The sequence below is a fragment of the Neofelis nebulosa genome, chromosome 3, assembly GCF_028018385.1.
Source record: "Neofelis nebulosa isolate mNeoNeb1 chromosome 3, mNeoNeb1.pri, whole genome shotgun sequence".
NCBI lineage: Eukaryota > Metazoa > Chordata > Mammalia > Carnivora > Felidae > Neofelis > Neofelis nebulosa.
In genome coordinates, this window is record NC_080784.1 from 23,784,137 (window position 1) to 23,810,565 (window position 26,429).

At 36.1% G+C, this 26,429-nt stretch overlaps 1 protein-coding gene across 8 annotated transcripts in view; it reads right to left on the reverse strand.

Annotated features, from left to right (window-relative positions):
• TUSC3 (tumor suppressor candidate 3) overlaps window positions 1-26,429 on the reverse strand; it is a 305,126-nt gene that overhangs the window by 175,477 nt on the left and 103,220 nt on the right. For all 8 annotated transcript variants that reach the window (XM_058720115.1, XM_058720111.1, XM_058720108.1 and 5 more), the window contains exon 2: window positions 1,166-1,335. In XM_058720115.1, coding sequence (XP_058576098.1) covers window positions 1,166-1,305 — 140 coding nt within the window. In that variant the 5' untranslated portion in view covers window positions 1,306-1,335. The remainder of the gene's footprint in view (window positions 1-1,165; window positions 1,336-26,429) is intronic.

Below are 26,429 nucleotides of genomic sequence, written 5' to 3' on the forward strand. Positions count from 1 at the left end.
AGTTATAAAACACCAAACCCAAAAAATCATCAAGAGTAGGATTCCACCCACATCACATTATTAAAACAACAAAATGGAGTACAAATGCAGGATGTGGGAGTGGAATGGGAATGGGTGCATGGATGCGGCTATAAAGGGCAAGAGGAGGGATTCTTATGGTAATGGCACTGTTGTATACCTTCTATACAATACCTTCTATATCATATGTTGTATACCTTCTATATCAATACCAATACTCTACTTTTGACATTGTACTACAGTTTTACAAGATGTTACCATTGGGGGACACTGAGCAAAAGGTATATAGGATCTCTCTGCATTATTTCTTACAATTGCATGTGAACCTACATTATCTCAACATTAAAAAAAATTTTTTTAAAGGATGTTGCATACATATTTGTACTTGTCCAAAATTTTCCTTACTATTTTCCCACTAAAAGATATTTCAGTCATTTAAATGATTTACTTCTGGGGTGCCTGGGTGGCTCGGTCAGTTGAGCATCCGACCTCCGCTCAAGTCATGATCTTACGGTCCATGAGTTCAAGCCCCCCGTTGGGCTCTGTGCTGACAGCTAAGAGCCTGGAGCCTGCTTCAGATTCTGTGTCTCCCTCTCTCTGACCCACCCCCGTTTATGCTCTGTCTCTCTCTGTCTCAAAAATAAATAAACAGTAAAAAAAATTTTTTAAATAAATAAATAAATAAATAAATTTATAAATGAATGATTTACTTCTGTTTTATAGAAGAACCTTCTAATCACTGGAAGTAATTAAAAGTAAATGGATTTCTGTAGGTAAAAGTATGACTCTCGATTAAACTGTTAAAATAGAATATGTTTAAGGAGGTGACTTGATTGCCCATAAAATATAATTAGGTAACTTACAGACAATATTCGAAACAAATCTTATCACACATTTACCTTTATACAGGACATAAAGAAGAAAATATGTTTTATGATTACTCTTGCATTGGTTAATAAGTATTACACACAGTAAAAGAATATTATTTTCTAAAATATACCGATATTGAGCTTACCTTGAAGTGCACATTTAGAGCAGACTATAACCTTGAACAGCTGTTGAATTCTATTACATAGATTTACTTAAGTGTAATAAATATACAAGCATGGGATAGTAGTTTTACAATTTTTTAGAACACATAAATTACCTGCACACAGAACACTGCCGTTGAGGCTGAAGAGCAGTGAACATAACAATCATAGAATAGTTTCGAGGTGGTGCCTTTATAAATTTTCGGAATTTATCGCCATTCATTCGGAAGATTGAGCGCCTGGAACTCCATTCCATCAGCTGTTCTACTTTTTCAGCTAAAAGATTCTGCAATTAAACACAGGAATTTAAATTTACACAGGGTTAAAGTCCTCCACTATGTATTTCATATATGCTGAATTGCATGAGATTCTACCTTACCCCAAATTAATTTCTGTTGAAAGTTTTTCTTTTGGTGAATATATCTATTATTAATTGACTGTATATGCATAAAATATTTCATTTTATTTTCCCTAAAGATTGCAAAGGTTTATAAAACAGACATAAAAAGTAAAACAGACTACCACTTCCACAAAGATAAAACACACATGCTTTTCCCTAATCTACCACTAAATACAGAAAAACATGCTGTCCATTACATAAAAAGCAAATATAGGAAGGCTCTGAAAAAGGATGTCCAATGTTAAAAAAAGAAGGAAATCCTGCTATTTGCAACAACATGGATAAAAATACAGGGTATTACGCCAAGTGAAATAAGCCAGTCATGTAAGAATAAATATGGCATGATTCCACTTGTATGAGGTTCCCAAAATAGTCAAACTCCTAGAAGCAGAGAAAAAACAGTGGTTGCCAGGGGTTAGGGGAGGAAGAAATGGACAATTGTTGCTCAGTGGGTATAAAGATTCAGTTAAGCAAGATGAGTAAGTTCCTGAGCTCTACTGGACCACATAGTATCTATAGCTAACAACTGAGTACTGTGACCTTTAAAATATGCTAAAGAGGACAGATCTCATGTTAAGTGTTCACACACCACATACACACACGCACGCACACACGCAAAGAACACAAGGCAATTTTTGAAGGTGATGCATGTGTTTGGTATTTTGATTGTGGTAACGGAATCACAGATGTATACATATGTTGAAGCCATCAATATATATATCAAGGGTGTTCAGTGTTTTGTATATCAATGATAACCCAATAAAACTTTTAAGAAAGGAGGAGAAAGAGAGAGGAGAGGCAGGCATCTTACCCTGAGTTAGGGTAAAAGACTTGCTGAACTGCTCTGCACCTACCTGAGGGAGAAAAAAGATAACAGAAATGGAAGAGAAAAGGGAAGCAGGGGCAGTAACTTGCTCAAAGAGCATCATGCTTAGTTAGTAGTTGGACACAACATTCAGGTAAATGCACAATGGCAGAGTGACAATGACAAAAAAGAAATATTATAACTAATTACTGGGATAATGTTACTTAAAAAAAAAAAGACAACAAAATTTTACCTTACCAAAAAAGTACCAGCTGAAATTCATCCTAATCTCAAAACAGGCTAATTATTTGGATTTGATTATATTTGTCTGTAGGCCTTTAACTCCACGTGCAGATAGAACATGAATATATTTCCATAAAAATAATACTCTTGCTAAACTGAAAGTTAAATAAAATTTTAGAAGACACTGCTCTGCTTCATCAATACACACAAAACAGCTAAAAACTAAGCAGAAGGACTTACACGAACTTTTCTTACTTTGAATTCTGAGGAATAAAGTGAGGCTGTTTCCATGTTAAGCATAATTTACTAGTGTTTGTCTTATAAAAATTGTCATATATTTAATATGATTTAAAATCTTCAATTGTTTACCCTAACACTCAGTCAATTTAGCATCTGTAAATTCTTCTGAAATAATTTTAAAATAAAGTATTTTATTTATAGGGACTGTGACCCTCTATGTAAAGACAGACCCTCCAACTAGCAATCAAGCAAAGTCTTAATACACTAATGAGGGCAAAAAGAACTGGTCTAAAAAACAGCAGATTGTCTGCAGGTTCCTAGGGTGTTTTAGTATACTTTTCTCAACACACACACACACACACACACACACACACACACACACTTTCCTCTTATTATTATTTTTTATTTATTTATCTTGAGAGGAAGAGAAAGAGAGAACGCACAACCCAAGGGGGAAGGGGCAGAGAGGGAGAGAATCCCAAGCAGGCTGAGCGCTGTCAGTGCAGATCCCGACACGGGGCTTGATCTCATCAGTGAGAGCGTGACCTGAGCCAAAATCAAGAGTCCAGACGCTTAACCGACTGGGCTACCGAGACACTCCCACACACACACGTTCCTTTTAAATTCTCTAATAATAATTCTATAACAATGAGATTCTATAATAATCTAATTCTATTCTACAATAATTCTATAATAACGTTACTCTATTTTTTGTTGTTAAAAACAATCACATCTTTACACCAATACGTTATCTATCATGACACTAAATAAATTTGAAAAGTAGAAGATTTCGTTCTCCTTCCACTTTTTCAGTTATTAAAAAAGCAAGCCGGTTTCAAGCGTGCTGGCAAAAACAAGTATCCTGAGTCAGAAATATACTTTTTTTCTCTGGCAAGGTTTATTTGTTTTCCAGCTTTACTGAAGTATAAGTGACCAAACTGTAAGATATTTAAAGTATACAACATGATGAATGGATATACATATACACTGTGAAAAGATTCCTTCCATCTAGTTAACTGACATATTCATCACCTCACACAGAATACCTTTTTTTCTTTCCTTTATTTATGGTGGGGGGCGGGGTGGGCGAGAACACTTAAGTTCTATAGTCACCATGTTATACATTAGATCCTCAGACCTTATTCACCTTATATCTAAAAGTTTGTAACCTTTTATCAAGTTTCCTTGTCCCCCTCCACCATCACCCTTTTATGGGCCTGCTCCTGACAACGACTTTTCTGTCCCTACTGTTTCTATGATTTCAAATATATATATATTTTTAATTCAACATATAAGTGACTGCATTTTATAAACACACATACATCATACTTGTTAATCCATTCTCATGGTACAAAAGGCACCATGAGCTCCATGTTGTCACCCAAGTCTCATGGGGCTGGTGTGGAACAGCCCGGATAGATGATCATTTAGCGGGTTTATGAGAGAGCTGAAGAACTCTAAGGTTAAGAAAACCCAATCTTTGAAAGGTACTGCTGGCAAACATGCCCAACCTCTGCTCTAGAGATAAAAATGATCTTTATTATCCTGAACAGGAAATAAATCTGTCCTGAAACTTTCCTAAGTCTAGATTTCTAAAGAAATCTAAATTAGGGGCACCTGGGTGGCTCAGTCAGTTGAGCATCTGACTGCAGCTCAGGTCATGATCTCGCGGTCAGTGAGTTCGAGCCCCACATCGGGCTCTGTGCTGACAGCTCAGAGCCTCGAGCCTATTTCAGATTCTGTGTCTCCTTCTCTCTGACCCTCCCCCATTCATTCTCTGTCTCTCTCTGTGTCAAAAATAAATAAACGTTAAAAAAAAAAAAAAAGAAATCTAAATTAAAATCAATTTACTATCTTTCAAGGCTGTTTGTACAATATCCTTGAAAAGACAGTCCAGCTAATGCCTGGGTTCAGATGTGCAGAAATATGAGAGATCCACGGAGATTTGCCTCCCCAAAATATCAATCAATGCATTCTTTAAATCACATAATTTGAAAACATAATTCCCCCCGCCCAACCTGCCAAAAAAAAAAAAAAAAAAAGAAAAAGAAAAAGATCAAGTCGAATACTAAATACAGGTTGTTTATTGACCTTTTAGGAGTTACAAATCTAGTTCTGCTAAATATGCCTAAAAGAGAGTATGGAAATATAATTCAACTTGTCAAGAATAACTACTCTCTGAATGGTGGATATGGGTAGCTGTCCCTCATAGTTTCACAACTGGATTCTGTCACAACATCATAATTAGCTAAGAAAAATGTATCCATATATTCTAAAATATCTTTTGTCAGGATGTATATAGTTACAAAATTTTTTTTAAGCCTTCAAGACTTGAAAGGTTAAATATGGCACTCACTTTCCACAAACATCCACCTACATTAACAGATATTCCACATACACTTTCATTCCATCAAAACACATGTTAAAGAAAAGAAGCAGGTAAACAAGCATGGTATTCATATTTCCCAGTGCTTCCATCTTTCAGATAATATGAAGCTTCTTACTGACAGAGACTAAATAAGTTACATCCACCCTTTAAAAATTATACAAAAAATGTATAATAACTTGGCTAAAGTGGATTCTTTTTTATTATTTCATGTTTACTTATTTTTGAGACAGCGTGAGTAGGGGAGGGGCAGAGAGAGAGAGACACACGCAGAATCCAAAGTAGGCTCCAGGCCCCACGCTGTCAGCACAGAGCCCCACATGGGGCTCAAACTCATGAACTCTGAGTCAGACACCTAACCAACTAAGCCACCCAGGTGCCCCAAATTCCTTTTTTAAAGTACGCTTTTAGTTACTGGGTAGTTACTCTTTCAGAATTAAGCAAATATAAATCTTCCCTTTTTCTGACTATTCAGATTCTATAATTTGACAGTCACGGTGCTACAGATTTTAGGGTACACAGTCACATTCAACACCAATGTCAACATATATCTTTTACACAGTCATGCCTGGAAAAAAGTAAAATTCCAATTTTATGTAGTTTTCCTACTGCAAATAATCAGGAAAATACTTTTTTAGAAGAAAATACGCATCAGTTCCATCAGGGTACATCAGCCTGATAGACTAACTACAGTTGACCCTCTACAACACACGTTTTCAAGTGTGTGGGTCCAATGAGATATGAACTTTTTTCAATAAACATGCAGGACAGGTGCCTGGGTGGCTCAGGCATTAAGCATTCATCTTCGGCTCAGGTCATGATTTCACTGTTGGTGAGTTCAAGTCCCACATCAGATGAACTCCGAGCCCTGCTCTGGGTGAGCACAAGCCCTACTTCCAGTTAAAAAACAAAACAAAACAAAACAAAACAAAACCCACGAGCCCCACTTCGGGGGGAGCCTTGCTTCTCTCTCTGCCCCTTGTGGGATTCTCTCTGCCCCTCATTCACTTGCAACCCCACTCTCAAGGGGGTTTATATCTCAAAGGAGATATATGTATCTCTCAAAGAGAAATATAAATGTAAATAATATAAATATATAAATATAAACAAATAAGTATATAGGAAATTTTTTGGAGATTTGAGACAATTTGAAAAACCTGTGTAACTTAGAAACACTGAAAAAGAAAAAAAGTTAACATGTTATTGTGAAAAAACAGTATTTAATACAACATACAAAATATGTGTTAATTGCTGATGTCATTGTAAGGCTTTAGGGCAAAGGAAGGCTATTAGTAGTTAAGTTCTGGGGACTTTAAAGTGATACTTGGATTTTCAACTGCATGGGAGTCGCCACCCCTAACTCCTGCATTCTTCAAGGGTCAACTACATTGGTATTTTTGTTCCTACTGTGCTTAAAAGCAGGGTATCAGTGTGGACTGCTAATGCTGCCTGCAATGTATTCATGTACTTGAGTGAGTGTCACCACACCTTTACCAGACTAGGGTACTCATTTTCATTCATATTCTCTCTACTAACTTAATAAGTAAAAACGGTATCTCATTGTTCTAATTTGCACTGCGATTTGCTGGCAAAACTGAACAATTGTCTACAATTCTGCATACCTGTTCCATGTTCCTAGTTACCTCATGACCTTTATCTGTCATCTATTCACGAACACAATTTTATAGAAGACATGAAAATATATGTAATAAACCCCTTTCCATACTGATTCAAATTAAAACAGCACTAGGATAAGATTTTATCACTTCTAAATTATGTTCATTTTGCTTACAGGGTGAGCACTAGCAAAGTAATATTTTAAAAGTATGTATTTGAGGGCACTTGGGTGGCTCAGTCATTAAGCATCTGACTTTGGCTCAGGTCATGATTTCACGGTTCGTGCATTCAAGTCCCACATCGGGTGATCTCGTGCCCACACTGGGTGATGATGAGCCCCGCATCAGGTGAGCCCCGCTTCTCTCTCTGCCCCTCACTCACATGTGCTCTGTCTCTCTCAAATAATTAATTAAAGTATTTGATTATACTCTGTGAATTATTTCTCTTTAAAAAGTTTCAATTTACACTGTGAAAAATCTCAGTCCTTTAAAATCTGAAAAAAACAAATCCATGTTCTGGCACCACAACGAATAACAAATGATGGTGCCATTAAGAAGTCTCCCTCCTATTCTCTTTTAATATCCTAACCGTTTGATTACTCAAACAAGTTTCTCTCTTAATGTGATGATTCAAACCAAACAGAGTCAAATCCACTGGTAAAATTTTCTTATGCATTTCAAGTACCAAACAACTTTTAAGTTTTCTTCTAAAATGTAAGCATAAGGGGTGACTGAAGTGTTCTCTCTCATGAATGTGGTGATGGAAACAAAACTAGGCTTTTGCCAAAACCCATAGAAATATACAACCCAAAAATGAATTTTAAGTATTTTTTAAAAATCAACCAGGATGGGGTGGGGGGTTCTGAAATGAAATATAAACTTTAAAAAACAAAGCTCACTGTATTACAAATCAATCATATACACCTACTTTGGAAAACAGTATTTGACTGGATACTCTTAAAGCTAAAGAGAAAAGAACTGTATATAAATCCCATACTCTAGTTAGTTGTTTTATTTCTCACAAGATTAGCAATTGTGTTACTTTATGAGTATACTAGAGTAGAAGAAAAAATTAAATATATATAATTATCAGATTTATTATTTTCAAAACAAAAGAACTTACAAGTAAGGAAAAGGAAAAGCAAGGAACAATGCTATGGTATTAAACAGGAGTTAGAGGCATCCATATTAAGTATGGCTTTTAAAACAGATAAACACATACATACACATATGTACAAGTATACAGACACACACATATGTATGGATTACTATAAATATATTTCCTAACTATGTTCAATGAGAAGGCTGAGGAACAAGAGCATCCCAACAGCACACATAGTGCTGAGATCTTAGTTTCTAAACAACATTCTCTATTAAAAAGAACCAAGGTTTCTTAGAGCAGCAACTGATTAAAAGGCTGAGACAGAGAAAAACAACATGAGACTAGAGTATCTTGTGGTACCAGAAAGTAAACAAGTGCTCAAGAAAGGCATGTCAAAGGGCATAGGAACCAACTAGAAAAAGCTCCCAATAACCAAAGCTGTAAAGTTTAAGCAACAATAAAAATGACCGTAGTACTGAATTTTAAACCAAATACTAAGAGGAAAAAAAAAAAGTCTGTGAGTCCATACTTACATGTAAATTACTGAATGAGAAAACAAATAGGAGAGGGGCACCTGGGTGGCTGAGTAGGTTAAGCATCCAACTCTAGGTTTCAGCTCAGGACACGATCTCACAGTTTCCCAAGTTCAAGCCCCATGTCAGGCTCTGCACTCACAGCGCAGAGCCTGCTTGGGAGTCTCTCTCTCTCTCCCTCACTCCCGCTGTCTCTTTCTCAAAATAAGTTAGTAAACTTAAAAAAAATGTTTAAAACAACAAAGAAATACAAATAGGAGAAAGGGATTACTCTTCCTCAGAGAAGAATTCCAAATAATAAATGGCGAAGTATTAGGGGTAACAGGAATACCACAGTAAGTAACATCAATGGGTTCTAAGCTTAGTTAGGAGGTACAATTTTGAAGAGAAGCAGAATATTTGCATAGTCTCAAAGTATCTTCCTAAAAGTGTTTATTAATCATCAATAGAAAAATAGTACCGTGATAGTGAAGCAACCTAGCTGATACCTTACCCAAGCAGTCAATGTTAACAATACAGTAATAAGAGATGAACATCATGTATTCCTTGATACTGAGAAGAGCATATTATTCTTGCCAGAAACACATGACCTCAATCTAATCATGAAAAAAAAAAACATCATACAAGCCCACACTAGTAACATTCTACAAAATAACTGACCAGTATCCTTCCAAGGTGTCAAGTTCATGAAAATAAGCAACCACGGAGGAACTGTCATAGAATGCAGAAGACAAAAGAGATGTGACAACTAAATACAATGTGAAACTCTGGAATGGATTCTGGAGCAGGATGGAGACATTTGTGAAATAACTAGTGATATGTGAATAATATCCATAGGTTAGTTAATAATACTGAGCCAAAGTTAACGTCTCATTTTTGGTAACCGTACGTATTGTTAACTCTGGGAGACACTGAGTGAAAGGCGTATGGGACCAGTGTACAATTTCTGCAACATTTCTATAAATTTAAAATTACAGGTGACCCTTGAAAAACCCTGGGGTTAATGCCCCTGACCCCCCCCATGCAGCTGAAAATCCGCCAATAACTTTTTTTTTCAACGTTTTTTTTTGTTTTTTTTTTTGGGACAGAGAGAGACAGAGCATGAACGGGGGAGGGGCAGAGAGAGAGGGAGACACAGAATCGGAAACAGGCTCCAGGCTCCGAGCCATCAGCCCAGAGCCTGACGCGGGGCTCGAACTCACGGACCGCGAGATCGTGACCTGGCTGAAGTCGGACGCTTAACCGACTGCGCCACCCAGGCGCCCCAAGGTCTCTCAAGTTTTTAATATGCACAAGTTTTACCTATTGGTTAGTCTAAGTTGGAATGGAAGCTTCTGTGCTCTAAGTTCAGAGAAAAATTACATTTAAGTGTTGCTTCATACTGGCACATTTTTAAAATGAATAATTATTTCTATTTTTTGAAAATATTAGGATCAGGATTGCGAAGGTGAGAAAAAAGGCAAAACTCTTTCTTAAGTCAACAGATTTTGATAGACTCATTGCCTATCAATGGAGGCAGGATGCAGGATGCCTCCTGAAGCATGCCCTAAAAAACTGAAGCACAACTCCAAAGGTGCATCTATTTACACATGAGAAGCATTCTGTAATTCAAAAAATATGTACTATCTCCTATGTGCCAGGCACTGAATTAGGACCTGAGAATAGAAGAGTAAATATGATATAGTCCCTTCCATCATTGACTTTATAGAGTGATGTTTCTCAAACTTTAATAGTGCTCTGATCCCTCTTTGAAGAAAAGGAATTCTTGCAGCCCCTTATCCCAAGTGTCTTAATTATTTTTATTGTGATGCTATTCCCATATGTAGAAATAGAATAGGTATAAACTTAGGCTTCGGTATTTAGATGTGCAACTTCTTTTGATATGGATATGAACCTTTTATTTTAATTCCAGTATGGTTAACAGTGTTATTGTAGTTTCAGGTGTACAAAATAGTGATTCAACAATTCAACAATGTATATATGTATATATACATATATATACACACACCCTACTTCATCCTTTTATCAATCGATGGACACTTGGGCTGCTTCCATAATTTGACTACTTAAATAATGCTGCAATAAACATAGAGGTGCGGGTATCCCTTTGAATTAGTGTTTTTGTACTTTTTAGGTAAACACCCAGCAGTGTAATTACTGGATCATAGGGTAGTTCTATTTTTAACTTTCTGAGGATCCTCCATACTGTTTTTCCAGAGTGGCTGCACCAGTTTGCATTTCCACCCACAGTGCACGAGGGTTCATTTTTCTCCACATCCTTGCCAATACTACTGCACAGCAAAGGAAACAAATCAACAAAACTAAAAGGCAACCTACTGAATGGGAGAAGATATTTGCAAATATTTCTGTATGTTAGGTCATTTAATTTTATTCTATTTTCTATCCATAAGAAGCAAGTGATTAGTTTTTATATCCCCTACTGAAAGCATCCTTTCCTTGTTTAAAAGTCAACAATCCCAAAGTCAAAGGCACCTGAAATTACTCTAAAATATATAGTTTCGACTCATTTCTGAATTCTCTCATCTGTGTACACTAGAAAAACACAAGGAAATGTTAGAAGGCATACAAATAACTATATTAACAACATAACTGACCTTTATAAACAAAGGGGAAAAAAAACTATCTAAGCCAAATTAAAATTTTTGCCTTCCCACCTCACTAATGTCAACAGAGACAATGACTTTTAACTACATTCATTACAGAAATCATAATTCATTTATTTTTTAAATGTAGCATCATCATCTGTACCATAATATGAGGCTCAAAATCAATGGAAAGGGACAAATATTTAGTAAGTAATTCCAATGTGCCAGGCATCATACTAGGCATGCCTCATTTTACAATGTGTCAGGTGCCATACCAACAACCCATTCTACAGAAAAAAGTTTGGGTTCGGTGAACCTAAATTACTTGAGATCAATTTAGTAAGTAGTTAAAAGGGATTCAAACTTGGCTTCTCTATCATTAATGCCTATGCGATTATCTCTATGTAATGGGGTGTGTGTGTATGTATGTTATACAGATATATACATGTATGTATATGATATATATGTATACACATACACATTCTTTTTTTTTGTTTTTAAAATGGAACTATTTAAACAAAATGAGACATTTCTACCCAGTGACAGTTTATTGTAAAACTTCCTCCAATTTAATTCCCTGACTAGGTTTAGAAAGTAATTCTTTGTAAGCATGTATGATATATGGCAAAATCAAGCCTAGATAAACAATTACTGCGTAGTTTCCAACTGCTTAAAGGTTTTTAGTTAATACAGAAAAATGTATTTTAGAAGTGCCAATATACTAACAACACATCTTGAGCTTAAGAGCAAAAATACTGACTATTAAAAGTAAACTTAGCTGGCGCCTGGGTGGCTCAGTCAGTTAAGGGTTCAACTTCAGCTCAGGTCATGATCTCACCAGTTCAAGCCCCAAGTCAGGCTCTGTGCTGACAGCTCGGAGCCTGGAGCCTGTTTCGGATTCTGTGCCTCCCTCTCTGTCTCTGCCCCTCCTCCACTCGTGCTCGCTCGCTCGCTCTCTCTCTCCAAAATAAACATTAATTTTTTTTTCAGGGCGCCTGGGTGGCTCAGTCGGTTGAGCGTCCAACTTCGGCTCAGGTCATGATCTCGCGGTCTGTGAGTTCGAGCTCCGCGTCGGGCTCTGTGCTGACAGCTCAGAGCCTGGAGCCTGCTTCAGATTCTGTGTCCCCCTCTCTCTCTGCCCTTCCCCCATTCATGCGCTGTGTCTCTCTCAGAAATAAATAAACATTAAAAATTTTTTTTCAAGTAAAACTTAGAACACATGATTAAAGAGACTAATGTGTCAGATTCTCTATTTAGGAAGTAACGTGCAGAAGAGATCTGATTAGCTGTACTTCTGTAATTTTAAAACATATCAAGATTGAATTTCAAACTACAATTCTAACTCAAGGAACCTGTTGCAAGTATAAACTACTATATGCCTTGGCAAGGAAAAATCTAATCATTAACAAATTACCACATTATGGCCAAAGAAATTTACAATTTTATAGAAGCATGATTTTAAATTTAAATGTCATCAAAACCTAAATGCTGGTTAATGGACAAAGGAAATGTAGTATACCCATTCAATGGATACTACTGGGAAATAAAAAGGAACAAAATACTAGAATCGGGACAACATGGATAAACCTCAAAAACATTCGGGACGCCTGGCTGGCTCAGTCGGTTAAGCGTCCGACTTCGGCTCAGGTCATGATCTCACAATCCGTGAGTTCGAGCCCTGCGTTGGGATCTGTGCTGACAGCTCAGAGCCTGGAGCCCGTTTCAGATTCTGTGTCTCCCTCTCTCTGTGACCTCCCCCGTTCATGCTCTGTCTCTGTCTCAAAAATAAATAAACGTTAAAAAAAAAAAAAAAAATTATACTCACTGAAAGAAGCCAGATATAAAAAAGACCACACACTGTATGTTTCCATTGATATGAAGTTTCTAGAAAAAGCATATTTATAGAGAAAATAAGTAACTTGTTGCTGAGGGGTAGTAACAGGGATTAACTGTAATGGGCAGGAGGCTGCTATTAGAGGAATAAAATGTTCTAAAGCTGATTTGTGGTGACGTTGCGCCACTCAGATAAAGTTAATGAAAATCACTAACTTGTATAGCTGAAATAGGTAAATTTTATGATGTGTAATATATGTCTAAATAACACTGTTTTAAAAACGTTAAATGCCATGGGCTAGTGGGCATTAGGGAGTATTCTACCTACTAATGAGTGAGCCTGGCCCAATGCTAAATACCCATCTCTCAACCTAGATTAGTTGTTCTCTACCTGTCTTCACATACTCAGTACCTGCATGAGGTGAGAAAACATAAAAACGTTCATGAAAATAACATGTACTGTGAAGCAATGCACATAAAATGTATAGTTCCTCTAGAAGACATCATTTTGGTACTAAATATCTGAGGATTCTCAAAGGTCTCAATAAAGATGATTGCAAAGTATGTATAGTAGATACGAGTCAAGAGTCAGCACCCTGAAAACTGATTTGCAGCTTCTAGCCTTAGGAATTCCAAATTCTAATCAGTATGAAAGAAAATTTAACCCTTTTAACTTTTATTTCTTCATCTGACAAGAAAAGGATAGCTATTAGTCTTAGTCTATTCAATGAGATGGTCTCAATGACTGAAAATAAGATATGACTAAACAGAACCATTATAAAGCTTGTTTAATTATGGGCTTTCCACAGAAAATACTGAAATCATGGATATGACTTGTATAAATCAGTTATATAAAAGATACACCGAAATTACTCTCTCAAAATGTAAAATAACACTGAACATACTTAAATTAAAAAAAAAAAGAATTTTAAATCTATAATAAAAATTCTGATTCTGGCCAACATTTTCACAGGTTACAGGTTTTCCTTTCTTTTTTTTTTTTTTTCCCATTATCCAAACCAAAACAAGAGCAGTACCTAAAATTGTTACTGCCAAAAAGCTATCACAAGAGGCAACTGGTGCATCAATTATCCCCCATTCTTTACTCCCAACATTCATATGTGAGTCTAATTAAACAGCTTCCCGGTCACCACATTATACCCTAAAATCAAGTTCATCAAAACCCTAAACCAGTACAATTACATAAATGCCATTTAGAGAAAGGAAAATGTACAATACTTGCAGATTATTCTAATCTGAGTTTGAATCTAGACCCACACCTCACAACATACATAAAAGTTAATTCCAAATAGGATTTTAGACACAAATATGAAAGTCAAAACAAAATCTTTAGAAGTAAATATGAGGAGGAAGAGGAGGAGGAGGAATTATCAATCATAAAAGAAAAACATTGGTAAACTGAACTTTATTAATTTATGGAAGATACCATAAAGAGGGAAAAGGCAAATCACAGATGGGAAAAGATATTGGCCATACACATACTTGACAAAGACTTTAGAAGAGGAATATACAAAGGACTCCTTACAACTGAGTAAGAAAAAGACTATCTGACTTTTTAAAGAGCACAAAAAGATCTGAATAGATACTTCCCAAGAGAAAATATCCACTAACATCAGAAAAGGTGTTCAATAAGATCATTCATCAAATAAAAGCAAACAAAAACCATTATGTGATAATACTAAGCACCCACCAGAAAGACTACAAGGGGAGAAAAAGACAATCCCTGAATGTCCTACACTGTTGAAGGGAGTGTAAAATGGTACAATGGATTTGAAAAGCACTTAACTGTATGTTTTATAAACCAACAATTCCATTCCTAGATCACTACCTAACAGAAATGCATATATAAATGCTCTCCAAAAGGCATGTACATTCATGTTCATTGCAGCATTATTCTTAAAAGCTCCAGTTTGGATACATCTCAAAAGCTCATCAACAGTAGAATGGATTAATAAATTGTGGTACGTTCATACAGTACATACTATACATCAATGAGGATGAATAAACTACAACTACTTGAAAAATTTGGATGAATTTCACAAATATAATGAGTGATGAGTCAACTATTCAAAAATAACTAAAGGTAATCTATAAAAAGAAAAGTCAAGATTGTCATTAACTTTGGGAGTGGGAATGAGTAATAACCAAAGGGGGCTGATGGCTGACTTCGGAGATTCTGGTAATGTCAGTTTCCAAAAAAAAAAAAAAAAAAAATCACCAAACTATATAGTCATAACTTACATACTTTTCTGATTTTAAAAAGTACCCCATGTAAACTGTTGAGCATGCCACACACCCTATAAGCACTGACCATTATATATTCCTAAATGATAGGAACAAAATTATGGAAAAAGTACCTCAGCAAGAAAAACCTTTATGTTCTGAATTAAAATTCTGTACTTAAGTTGTAAAAATCAAGAAAAATAATGTCTAAGAAATCTAAGGAATACATAACTTCCTGAATTTCTATATGCACACTTCTAGCTTCAAAACTCAAGCAAATCTTCATTGATGAGACAATACCCAGAGTTACACCCGACGCTACCAAGCAAGTCTACAAATAATGTAGAACAAGGAAAAAGAACTAAGTTCTGGTCACTAAACAGGAAAGCTTGGACAAGTCACTTCACCTCTTAGAATCTATGGACTCATCTACTAACATCTAACCAATCTAATCAACATACAGATTTATTGATAAACACGCAATGGGTGACAGATAAAAATCTTTGTAAATGATAAACTACTATACGAATATAATGCAGTATTATTAGTAGTACTGTGTTTGTTGTTGTTAAATACCCAAGGATGATGATCTTACAACTATAATCCTACAATTCCTTTATTGTCAAATTCCCCACATATTCTAAAAATACATTAAAACAACACTTCTGTGAGAATTAGTTTTAATTCTGGCTATTACCAGAAAACTTGAGACCTTTATATTCAGGTTAAATACTAGATGGCAAAAAATAATGAGATATATCTCAAATAAAAGTGTATCTTTCTCTAGCTACCATCTAAAAATATTAAGTGCTTTGTATATGCTAAACACTCTGCAGTGGACATCACATATGATGTCTTAGTGAACTTCCATAACCATCAGCAGCAAGCAGCTGATATACTTCTTTTACAGATGAGGAAACCCAAGTCTAAAGAACTTTAGCTCTCACCATTGCCCTACACTGAATGGCTTACTTGAAATGGACTCTCAAAAGTACACAAGAGTTACCTTCATCCAACAACTGACATCTCTAGTGAGTGCTATCACTTTCATTCATTTGACAAGCCACAAAACCCCATCATTACTGTAAAAGGTACTGCTGACCTATTGTCTGAGATAAAATGATGAGTGATAGAGGATTAGTTTTATTACATGTTTTAAAAAATTTTTAGGGGCGCCTGGGTGGCTCAGTTGGTTAAGCATCTGGTTTCGGCTCAGGTCATGATCTCGCAGTCCGTGAGTTCGAGCCCCACGTCAGGCTCACAGCCTGGAGCCTGGAGCCTGTTTCAGATTCTGTGTGTTTCTCTGACCCTCCCCCGTTCATGCTCTGTCTCTCTCTGTCTCAAAAATAAATAAACATTTAAAAAAATTTTTTTTAAATTGCTTATTTTATTTTTGAAGGGGCAGGTACGGGGTGGAAGGAGAGAGGGAGACAGAGGATCCAAATCCGGCTCTGCATGAGAGGGGAGAGACTGACACGAGGCTCAAACTCACAAACCGTGAGATCATGACCTGAGCCGAAATCAAGAGTCAGATGTTTAACCAGGTGCCCCTATTACATGTTTTTGGAAAGAAACATTCCAATTTTTTAAAAAATAAGTCAAAAATTTCAGTATGTAGAGAAAACAATATACATGCTTAGTAAGTAATGTCTGTCCATGTGAAAAACAATATGTAAATAGCAACAACTTCTGAAGACACTGAACGATATTAACAAATTATTAAGTCTAGGGGCACCTAGGTGGCTCAGTCAGTTCAGAGTCAGATTTCAACTCAGGTCATGATCTTACGGTTTGTGAGATTGAGCCCCGTGTCAGGCTCTGTACCAGTGGCAGGAGGTCTGCTTGGGATTCTCTCCCTCTCTCTAGGCCCCTCCCCCACTTGCAAACTCTCTCTCAAAATAAATAAACACTTTTTAAAGTTTTAAATGATTAAGTCTAAAAAAATGTATGCAAAAGAAAAGGTATTATAAGCATAACAGTAACGAACCTTACAGATCTGTAGTAATAATAATAGCTAATGCCAATACTGGGTGCTCACTATATGCTAGGTGCTGTTCAAAACACTTTCCTTGTATCAGGGAATTCATGAGTCCTCATAACAAGCACGTGAGTGGGGTGATCATTGATATCTCAAGTTTAGAAGAAAGAAACCGTGGCACTGAGAGGCTAAGTAAACTGTCCGAGATTACACCGCTGGCAAACAGCAGAGTCATGATTCTCAGTCTTATTCCTAAGTATATACACTAAACCTCTACATTATACTGCAGAATCTTACTGGTTTCGGAGGTTATACAAAAAATTCTTGCAATCAATAACCTAATATTCAAATGCACATGTTGCATAACAGAAACCTCACAGCACCTCACAGAATAAAAAATGCTCCAGGAAGGGAGCTTTTTAGGGAATCCTGGTTAACTCAAACTTTTAAGAGCATCTGTTGTAAAGAAGGTAGAGCTGTGCTATTGCTGGGTCATAGGATAGATCTATTTGTAATTTTTTGAGGAACCTCCACACTGTTTTCCAGAGTGGATGCACCAGTTTGCATTCCCACCAACAGTGCAAGAGGGTTCTCGTTTCTCCACATCCTCTCCAGCATCTATAGTCTCCTGATTTGTTCATTTTGGCCACATTTTGGTGATATCTGAGTGTGGTTTTGATTTGTATTTCCCTGATGAGGAGCAACGTTGAGCATCTTTTCATGTGCCTGTTGGCCATCTGGATGTCTTCTTTAGAGAAGTGTCTATTCATGTTTTCTGCCCATTTCTTCACTGGATTATTTGTTTTTCAGATGTGGAGCTTGGTGAGTTCTTTATAGATTTTGGATACTAGCCCTTTGTCCGATATGTCATTTGCAAATATCTTTTCCCATTCCATCGGTTGCCTTTTAGTTTTGTTGATTGCTTCCTTTGCAGTGCAGAAGCTTTTTATCTTCATGAGGTCCCAATAGTTCATTTTTGCTTTTAATTCCCTTGCCTTGGGAGATGTGTCAAGTAAGAAATTGCTGTGGCTGAGGTCACAGAGGTTTTTTCCTGCTTTCTCCTCTAGGGTTTTGATGGTTTCCTGTCTCACATTCAGGTCCTTTATCCATTTTGAGTTTATTTTTGTGAATGGTGTAAGAAAGTGGTCTAGTTTCAACCTTCTGCATGTTGCTGTCCAGTTCTCCCAGCACCATTTGTTAAAGAGACTGTCTTTTTTCCACTGGCTATTCTTTCCTGCTTTGTCAAAGATTAGTTGGCCATACTTTTGTGGGTCCAATTCTGGAGTCTCTACTCTATTCCATTGGTCTTTGTGTCTGTTTTGTGCTAATACCATGCTGTCTTGATGATGACAGCTTTGTAGTAGAGGCTAATGTATGGGATTGTGATGCCTCCCGCTTTGGTTTTCTTCTTCAATATTACCTTGGCTATTTGGGGTCTTTTGTGGTTCCATACAAATTTTAGGATTGCTTGTTCTAGCTTCGAGAAGAATGATGGTGCAATTTTGATTGGGATTGCATTGAATGTGTAGATTGCTTTGGGTAGTATTGACATTTTACCAATATTTATTCTTTGAATCCATGAGGATGGAATGTTTTTCCATTTCTTTGTATCTTCTTCAATTTCCTTCATAAGCACTGGGTGTTGTATGGAAACCAATTTGACAATCAATTTCATATTTAAAAAAAAAAAGAAGGTAGAGCTAATTCTCAAAAAAAAAAAAAAAACGTTACAAGACAGCATAGAACTATTCAGTAAGGAAAAAACTGTATTAATTTGAATACAATTGTAAAACACAATTTTAAAATCTACTAAGAAAGACTCACACATTGACCTATGTCCATAAATAGGGATTATTCTACTGCTATATTGTTCTATGACAGAAATATGTCCAAGTGTTTCCCTTTCCAGGGCCATCTATACTCCTCTTGGTTGGGAGTTTTTTCTTCCTGCCACAGTTTCACTTACTACTTTCAAGATTTCACCTTCTCTGTTTGGGTGTCCCTTCTGGTCTCTTGAAAATAGTGACGTTCATGAATCTTAACTCCCCGTTCCCACTAGAGAATAAAAAAATACTCACGCCTAAGGGAACTCTGCATAGTTAACAAAGCACAGAAACATCCCTAACATGGAATATAACTTCATAAAGCTGAGAAAATGCCATATGTCCATTTTAAAAATAGAAAAGGATTCATTGGCTCAAGTTCAAATGATGATTCTGTATTTACATGCAATGTGATGGCCCAAATTACTTCTGTACATCTCAGTTTCTTCATCTGTATCATTGAAATAATACCTCATAAAGATGTTGTCAAGATTAAGTGAGTTAATGTATGGAAAACTTCTAGCATGGAATCTTGCAAAAGGATAGGTACTCCAATTTTTCTCCCTGCCTCAGGTCAATTTCTATTAACAACAAGGACTTTTTTAAACATCTCCAGTGGGGATTTAAAAAATCTCATTAATGATACCTTCTACCTCAGAGTTACCAAGTGTTTTCTGAGTATTTATCACATGACAAGCATTACGCTAAATTTATTAATAAGCATTAGGAATTACTAATTACATGACAAGCATTGTCTTAAATTTATGGAAAATGAAAAATGAGTACAACTAAATCCTACTCTTAATGCCTTACAGCAAATAAGCTCTATTATTAGAATATACATATTATTTATATTGATGTGTGACAGTTGTGACTTTGTTAAGTAAACAGCTTGATGCTAATTAAGGAAAGTATGGCCTATAAGATCTTATTTCTATGAATACTACCTGCTTCATAGTGGCTAATTTAAATTCAGGACAGAGGAAAATTCTGAAACCTAAACTGGTCCTATCAGTAAGGACTGGGTTTTGTCTGCTCTGGGACAAGCTGGCAAACAAGGACATAGGTACCATAAACTGACCATGTATCAGTAAAGGAAAATGAAATCTAAAAATGAGATTCTTCAAGGGGGAAACCCTGTCCTTACCTGTTACCTTGTAAACAGCAAGGGCTACCACATCCCACAAGTTAATGAAGATAGTCATAATAACTACAGGTCCCCAGCCTTCTGAATTATATTTTTATCTTAATGTTTTTATGAAAACTAAATTTTAAGGCAATTTACTATAATAAACAAATTGCCATAATCTATGTGCCAGTCCCAATACATATTACTACAATACTCAGTTATGCAAACTTCTTGGAGAAACTCAGTAGTATTTCCAGTAACATTTTTTTTTTTTTAAAAAGAGAAAGAGAAGGCAGAGGCAGAGAGAGAGGGAAAGAGAGAATCTTAAGCACACTTCAAGCTCAGCCGGAGTGCAAAGCCCAACATGGGGCTCAATCTCACGACCCTGCGATAATGATCTGAGCCAAAATCAAGAGAACCTTAACCCACTGAGCCACGCAGGCGCCCCTCCAAAAGCACTCTTAATTAGTGGCTCTATCAACCTGAACTCTGCTCAGAAAATTTCCCTGAGGAAAGATCCACATTTTTGCTATTTTGTATCCCTCAATGCATCTGAACATGGCTCGCTCTTGATAGGCCTTGAAACTCCCCTATGCATATATATAAACTCCCCTACATGTGTGTACTCAATGAATGGATAATTTGTAAGATTTCTAAGCTATAATCTAGGAATTGATCATTTATTTCCCTATTCGAATGGATTATTTTTTAATTTAATTTGAATAAATTAAATATTAATATCACCTGACAATTATCAGAATGGCTAAAATAAAAACTACAAGAAACAACAAGTGTTGGTGAGGATGTGGAGACAAAGAAACCCTCTTGCACTGTTGGTGGGAATTCAAACTGGTGCAGTCACTATAAAAACAATATGGAGGTTCCTCAAAAAATTAAAAACTACCCTACAATCCAATGATCACACTACTATTTACCAAAGAAATATAAACACGAATTCAAAGGATACATGACCTCCTACGTGTCCTGAGGCACTATTACAAGAGCCAAACTATGAAAGCAGCCCAAGTGTCCACTGATAGATGAATGGATAAAGAAGATGTGATACACACATACACACAATGGAATATTACTCCAGTATTACGCTACAGGAAATAAGTCAGAGCAAGACAAATACCATAGGGTCTCACTCATATGTCGAATTTAAGAAACAAAACAAATGAGCAAAGGAAAAGAGAGAGAGAAACCAAGAAACAGACTCTACAGAGATAAACTCATGGTTATCAGAGGGGAGGTTGGGGGGATGGATTGTGGCAAAATAGGTGATGGGGATTAATGAATACACTTACTTTGATGGAAAAATAATAATAAATGGATTATTTTTAAAGGGTTTATGACTTCAGTCTGTCATAGACTCTGCTCTATTCACTGGTTCAAAAGTAGAAAGAATATTTGAAAAAAAGTTATTTCCTAAATTTAAATATTTATAGTGTATATAGTTAACAAAAGAATTTAATAGCCAAAGAACGATGCTGTGGTCAAATTTAAAATTAACAATTCATGAATTTAATATCAATTTTTATTGTTCTAAGATTTCCTGATTCCCAAAAATAAAAGGAGCAGTACCTTTACATATAAACACAATATAAATTCTACATTGAAAAATATCAGAATTTTTGCTCCATAAAAGAACTTAAATATCCCATGGAGGTTAAAAATTTTAAGAAGCCTAACATTAAATGGTATTATACTTAGTTTTGTAAGAGAAAATACATCAGAAAACATACACTTTTCGGAAATATTTGTATGTGATACTAGTAGTAACTTAAAAAAAAAAAAAAACACAAGATTAGTCCATGTATAAAATTCTATAAATTCAGGCATACAGGAATTACATCCCATTCCCCAAATGCAGGCCCCATGTAAAAACACTGATATAAAATACAAACTGATTCTAATAGTTAATTTATTAATCATACATTTTTAAATATACCTTAAAAAATAATGCAAAAGAGGGGTGCCTGGGTGGCTCAGTCGGTTAAGCATCTGACTTCGGCTCAGGTCATGATCTTGCTGTTTGTGAGTTCAAGCACCTTATCGGGCTCTGTGCTGACAGCTCAGAATCTGGAGCCTGTTTCAGATTCTGTGTCCCCCTCTCTCTCTGCCCCTCCCCACTCATGCTCTGTGTCTGCCTCTCAAAAATGAATAAACATTAAAAAAATTTAAATAATAATTCAAAAGAAAAAACTCGCAACAATTATGTGATTAACAGTAATAAAAATAAAAATAGCCCGAAATGAAGAGCATATTAAAACAATGAAATATTAGGAACTAGAATGACCCATGTGTAATCTGTAACTAGTGAAAATTTTCTATCCTAACATTAAGTAAAAAGATAGAAGACAGTATGTTTATACTAACTATACAAAATTATATCTAAAGATACATCAGAAAGTCATGCAAATAGTCAAAATGTTTTTTTTTTTCAGGATTGAAAGTTATTGTTTTAATTTTTACTATAAAGTGAAAACGGGTTTTGTGTGTGTGTGGTTTTCAGAGGTTTTCTTAAATTCACATGGGCTGTCTTTATGACTGTTTTTCACCACAACATTACTTAAGTATCCTGCTTTCCTGTCAAGACAAAACATCATTAAAATGGGGACCAGGAGGGACACCTGGGTGGCTCAGTCAGTTGGGCATCTGGCTTCGGCTCAGGTCATGGTCTCACACTCCGTGAGTTTGAGCCCCATGTCAGGCTCTGTGCTGACAGCTCAGAGCCCGGAGCCTACTTCGGATTCTGTGTCTCCCTCTCTCTCTGCCCCTTCCCTGCTCACACTCTGTCTCTCTTCCAAAATAAAATAAAAACTAAAAAAAATTATAAAAAAAATTTTAATGGGGACCATGATATTTCACTGCAAGATCAAAATACAAAGTCATTTTAATAAGGGGCAGGCAAAATGTGGGTTAAATGAGCATCTCATTTTCATACCACCACTGCATCAGTTTCTGTCATCATCTGTTTTGAACTCCTTCATATCCCTTCTTTCGGATATTCATTCTTGTATAAATAAATATCCCATTTTAAAACAGGTACCAAATGCAAAGAGTCCAGAGCAGTTATAGGGCAGAGAAGAGGGGCGCCTGGAGGCTCAGTCAGTTAAGTGTCCGACTTTGGCTCAAGTCATGGTCCCATGGTTTGTGGGTTTGAGCCCTGCATCAGGCTCAGTGTCAAATCAGAGCCTAGAGCCTGCTTCGGATTCTGTGTCTCCCTTTTCTCTCTGTCCCTCTACCACTGGTGCTCTCTCTCTCTCTCCCTCTCTCAAGAAATGAATCAATGTTTAAAAAAATAAAAGAAGGTGTAGGCCTTTCTCTCTAAAGAGCAGAGAAGAAAATCTAGTTGGAGCTGTACACAGCCATCTGGTCTTACTCCCTCGAGAGCAAGCATGGATCCAGCCATCGGCAGCTTCAATGAGTACAGCAGATACCCTATTATAATACTATAGTGCATCGCAAAATAATCTGCACTGTTTAGAAGCCCTCGCATGTAACTGCACTATTAATAGCATCATACTGTGTACTAGAGCTGAAGAAAATTTTTACTCTAGGAGTATGAAAAAACAAAAACTATTAACTATTCATAAATTGCAAAACTGAGAAGTGACTTTTTTTAGTAGGTTTATTCTTGAGTCACACAAACTAACCAGTAAAATCTGTGGTTGAATTATCAAAACCAAGAAAAATTAAATAGAATCCAACAGAAAACAAGCCAAGAACAAAGCTTTACATGTCCTTAAAATGTTTTCCAATTCCTTTTTTACTGGCCTAAATTGGATTTGGTCTACCATATTATTTCCAAATGCCAAGAGCAAATTAAGTTTTGGAGGGAGAAAAAAGATTTGTTTTGGTTATTCTGTATAAAAAGTATGCTACTTAAAAGTTATCACAGCTACCTACTAACTTAAATCTGTATTCTTGGCAGAAAATCTCCAAACAAACTTCTTATGTGGGGCTTTATGTAGAAAACACTGAGTAATACTGGAGATAATATTCTAACTTCATATCACCCCCCAACCCAGAAAAGACAGAATGAGATGCCCCTACTATTGTTCCATTTATCCCTACAATACAGAAAACAGTATTACATGAAATCTATTGTTTATTACAAGTACAAAAAGAACATAAGCTGACAAAGCAAGCAAAAAGTAACAAATTCAATACAAATTAGACCCTCTTGGGGCAGAGGAGGGGGTACTTGAGGATAAAATCCAACCAAGTGATAAATCAAAATAAGTAACTTATGGAAAGACAAACTACAGATAAAATCCAGCTAAGAAGAGGTGAATCCAAATAAAGAACTCAGGAAATAAAGAGCTATGGTAAAAGACTGAATGGTGACTGTAGAGTTTAATGTATTAAATACAAACACATTTAACTATAAAACCAAGAGTCAACAACTCCAGAAATTACTGTTATAGACAGACCACTCTGATTTGCGTAGGAGGTCCCAAATTATACTTGCTGTCACTACATATTCATCAATTAGCACCGCTTTTCTCTCTCAAAAATATCCCAGTCTGGATAAGCTATATGGTCGTTCAAGATTTACAACACTTACATTATGTTTCATAATTAAACAAAGTTATTACTATTTAGAGATGGGGAAGGAAGCCTGGGAGGGATGTAAGAATATAAATTTCCACATCTTCTACAGCATATAGTCAACCAATACAGGCTTTAATTATAACATGTTATTTAAAATAATTAACAGCATGCATTTGAAGAAAGGAAATATAATTATGTCTGCAACTTTATTTTTTTTAATAAAGGCACTATTTTTTTATTTTTTATTTATTTTTTAGAGGTAGTGCACGAGTGAGTGCGAGCTGGGGAGGGGGACGGGGAAGGGGAGGGGGAGGAGGAGAGGGAGACGATCTCAAGCAGGCTCCATGCCCAGCACAGAGCCCTATGTGGAGCTTGATCAGGATCATGAGATCATTTTGTCTTGAGACGAAATCAAGAGTTGGACAGTTAACCAAATGAGCCACCCAGGCGCCCCTGCAACTTTCTTTAAATTCCATTTTTAAAATATGGAATGATGGATGATAAATAAGATGGACATGTGATAAAGCAAGCAAAGTAAAATGTTAATTGTATCATATGGATGGTAGGTATTTCAGTATTCAGTGTAAAAATTCCTTTAACTTTTCTGTGTGTTTGAAAACATTCACAAAATGTTGGAGGAAAATGAAATTCACCTTACATTAAGTAAGATGCTTCAGGATAATGAAAGTTTAATTTTTTTTTTTTTTGCTCTCATCTTTGTACATTTCTATTTTTCTTTTCTTATAATTTCTTATAATTTCTTATAAACATGTATCATTTCATAACTAGGATGCTAGTTTTAGGAAGAGTTGCCTATCATCAGCTACATATCAGTTTCAACCACTAAATTATTAAAATAAAACCCAGAACTTAAAAGCCCAGAACTATTCATCATTGTATCTCCAGTGACCAGACACATGCTTGACACTTAAATAAATACCCGTATAGCTAATTAAGTCAAGGAACAATTGATTGGAAATGCACAAACAGCAATAACACAGCCCCTTTCCGAATAACATGGTCCTTGGTCCAGATATCTTTCCCCATCTACTTTTAGAAGGAAAATGACTCCATTTAATTTTTTTAAATGTTTATCTTTTTTTTGAGAGAGAGAGAGAGAGAGAGAGAGACAGAGACAGACAGAGAGAGCATGAGCAGGGGAGGGGGCGAGAGAGAGAGAGAGAGAGAGAGAGAGAGAGGATCTGAAGCAGGCTGCAGGCTCCGAGTTGTGAGCACAGAGCCAGATGCGGGGTTCAAACTCACAAACCGTGAGATCATAACCTGAGTTGAAGTCAGACGCTTAATCGACTGAGCCACCCAGGTGCCCCGAAAACGACTCCTTTTAAAACATCCACAATTATGATCAGAGACAGCAGCCCAGGGCAAAAATTGATCATTAAAACCTGGAAGTAATGTACACAGGTCCCATGTTTAGTGCTAATAGTCACCTGGCAAAAGTATTATAAAAACATTTTGCATCATTTAACATATAAATATGTTAGAGTAAAAAATGCCACTGAAAGTGTTAAGGGACACAACATGGATATACATCTGTATAATCATTCAAGATCACACTACTAGTACACATAAAATTTTAATTTATATATCCTTTAGTACAGCAATATCATTTGTAGGAATCTATCCTCAAGAAGTAGACAAGGCACACATGTTTATACAAAAGGCTACTCACTGAAACACTGTTTATAACCACAAGGATTTGAAAATAATTTCTGTGCCTATAAAAAGGAGGCTGGTTGGATGATAATACAGTATAAAATAGAGCACTATTACAGTCATTAACAAGATGAGACAGACTTACCAAAAAGGATATTCACAACTTGCCTTTAAGGAATCCAAAAGGATTACTTATCAGAACACTGTA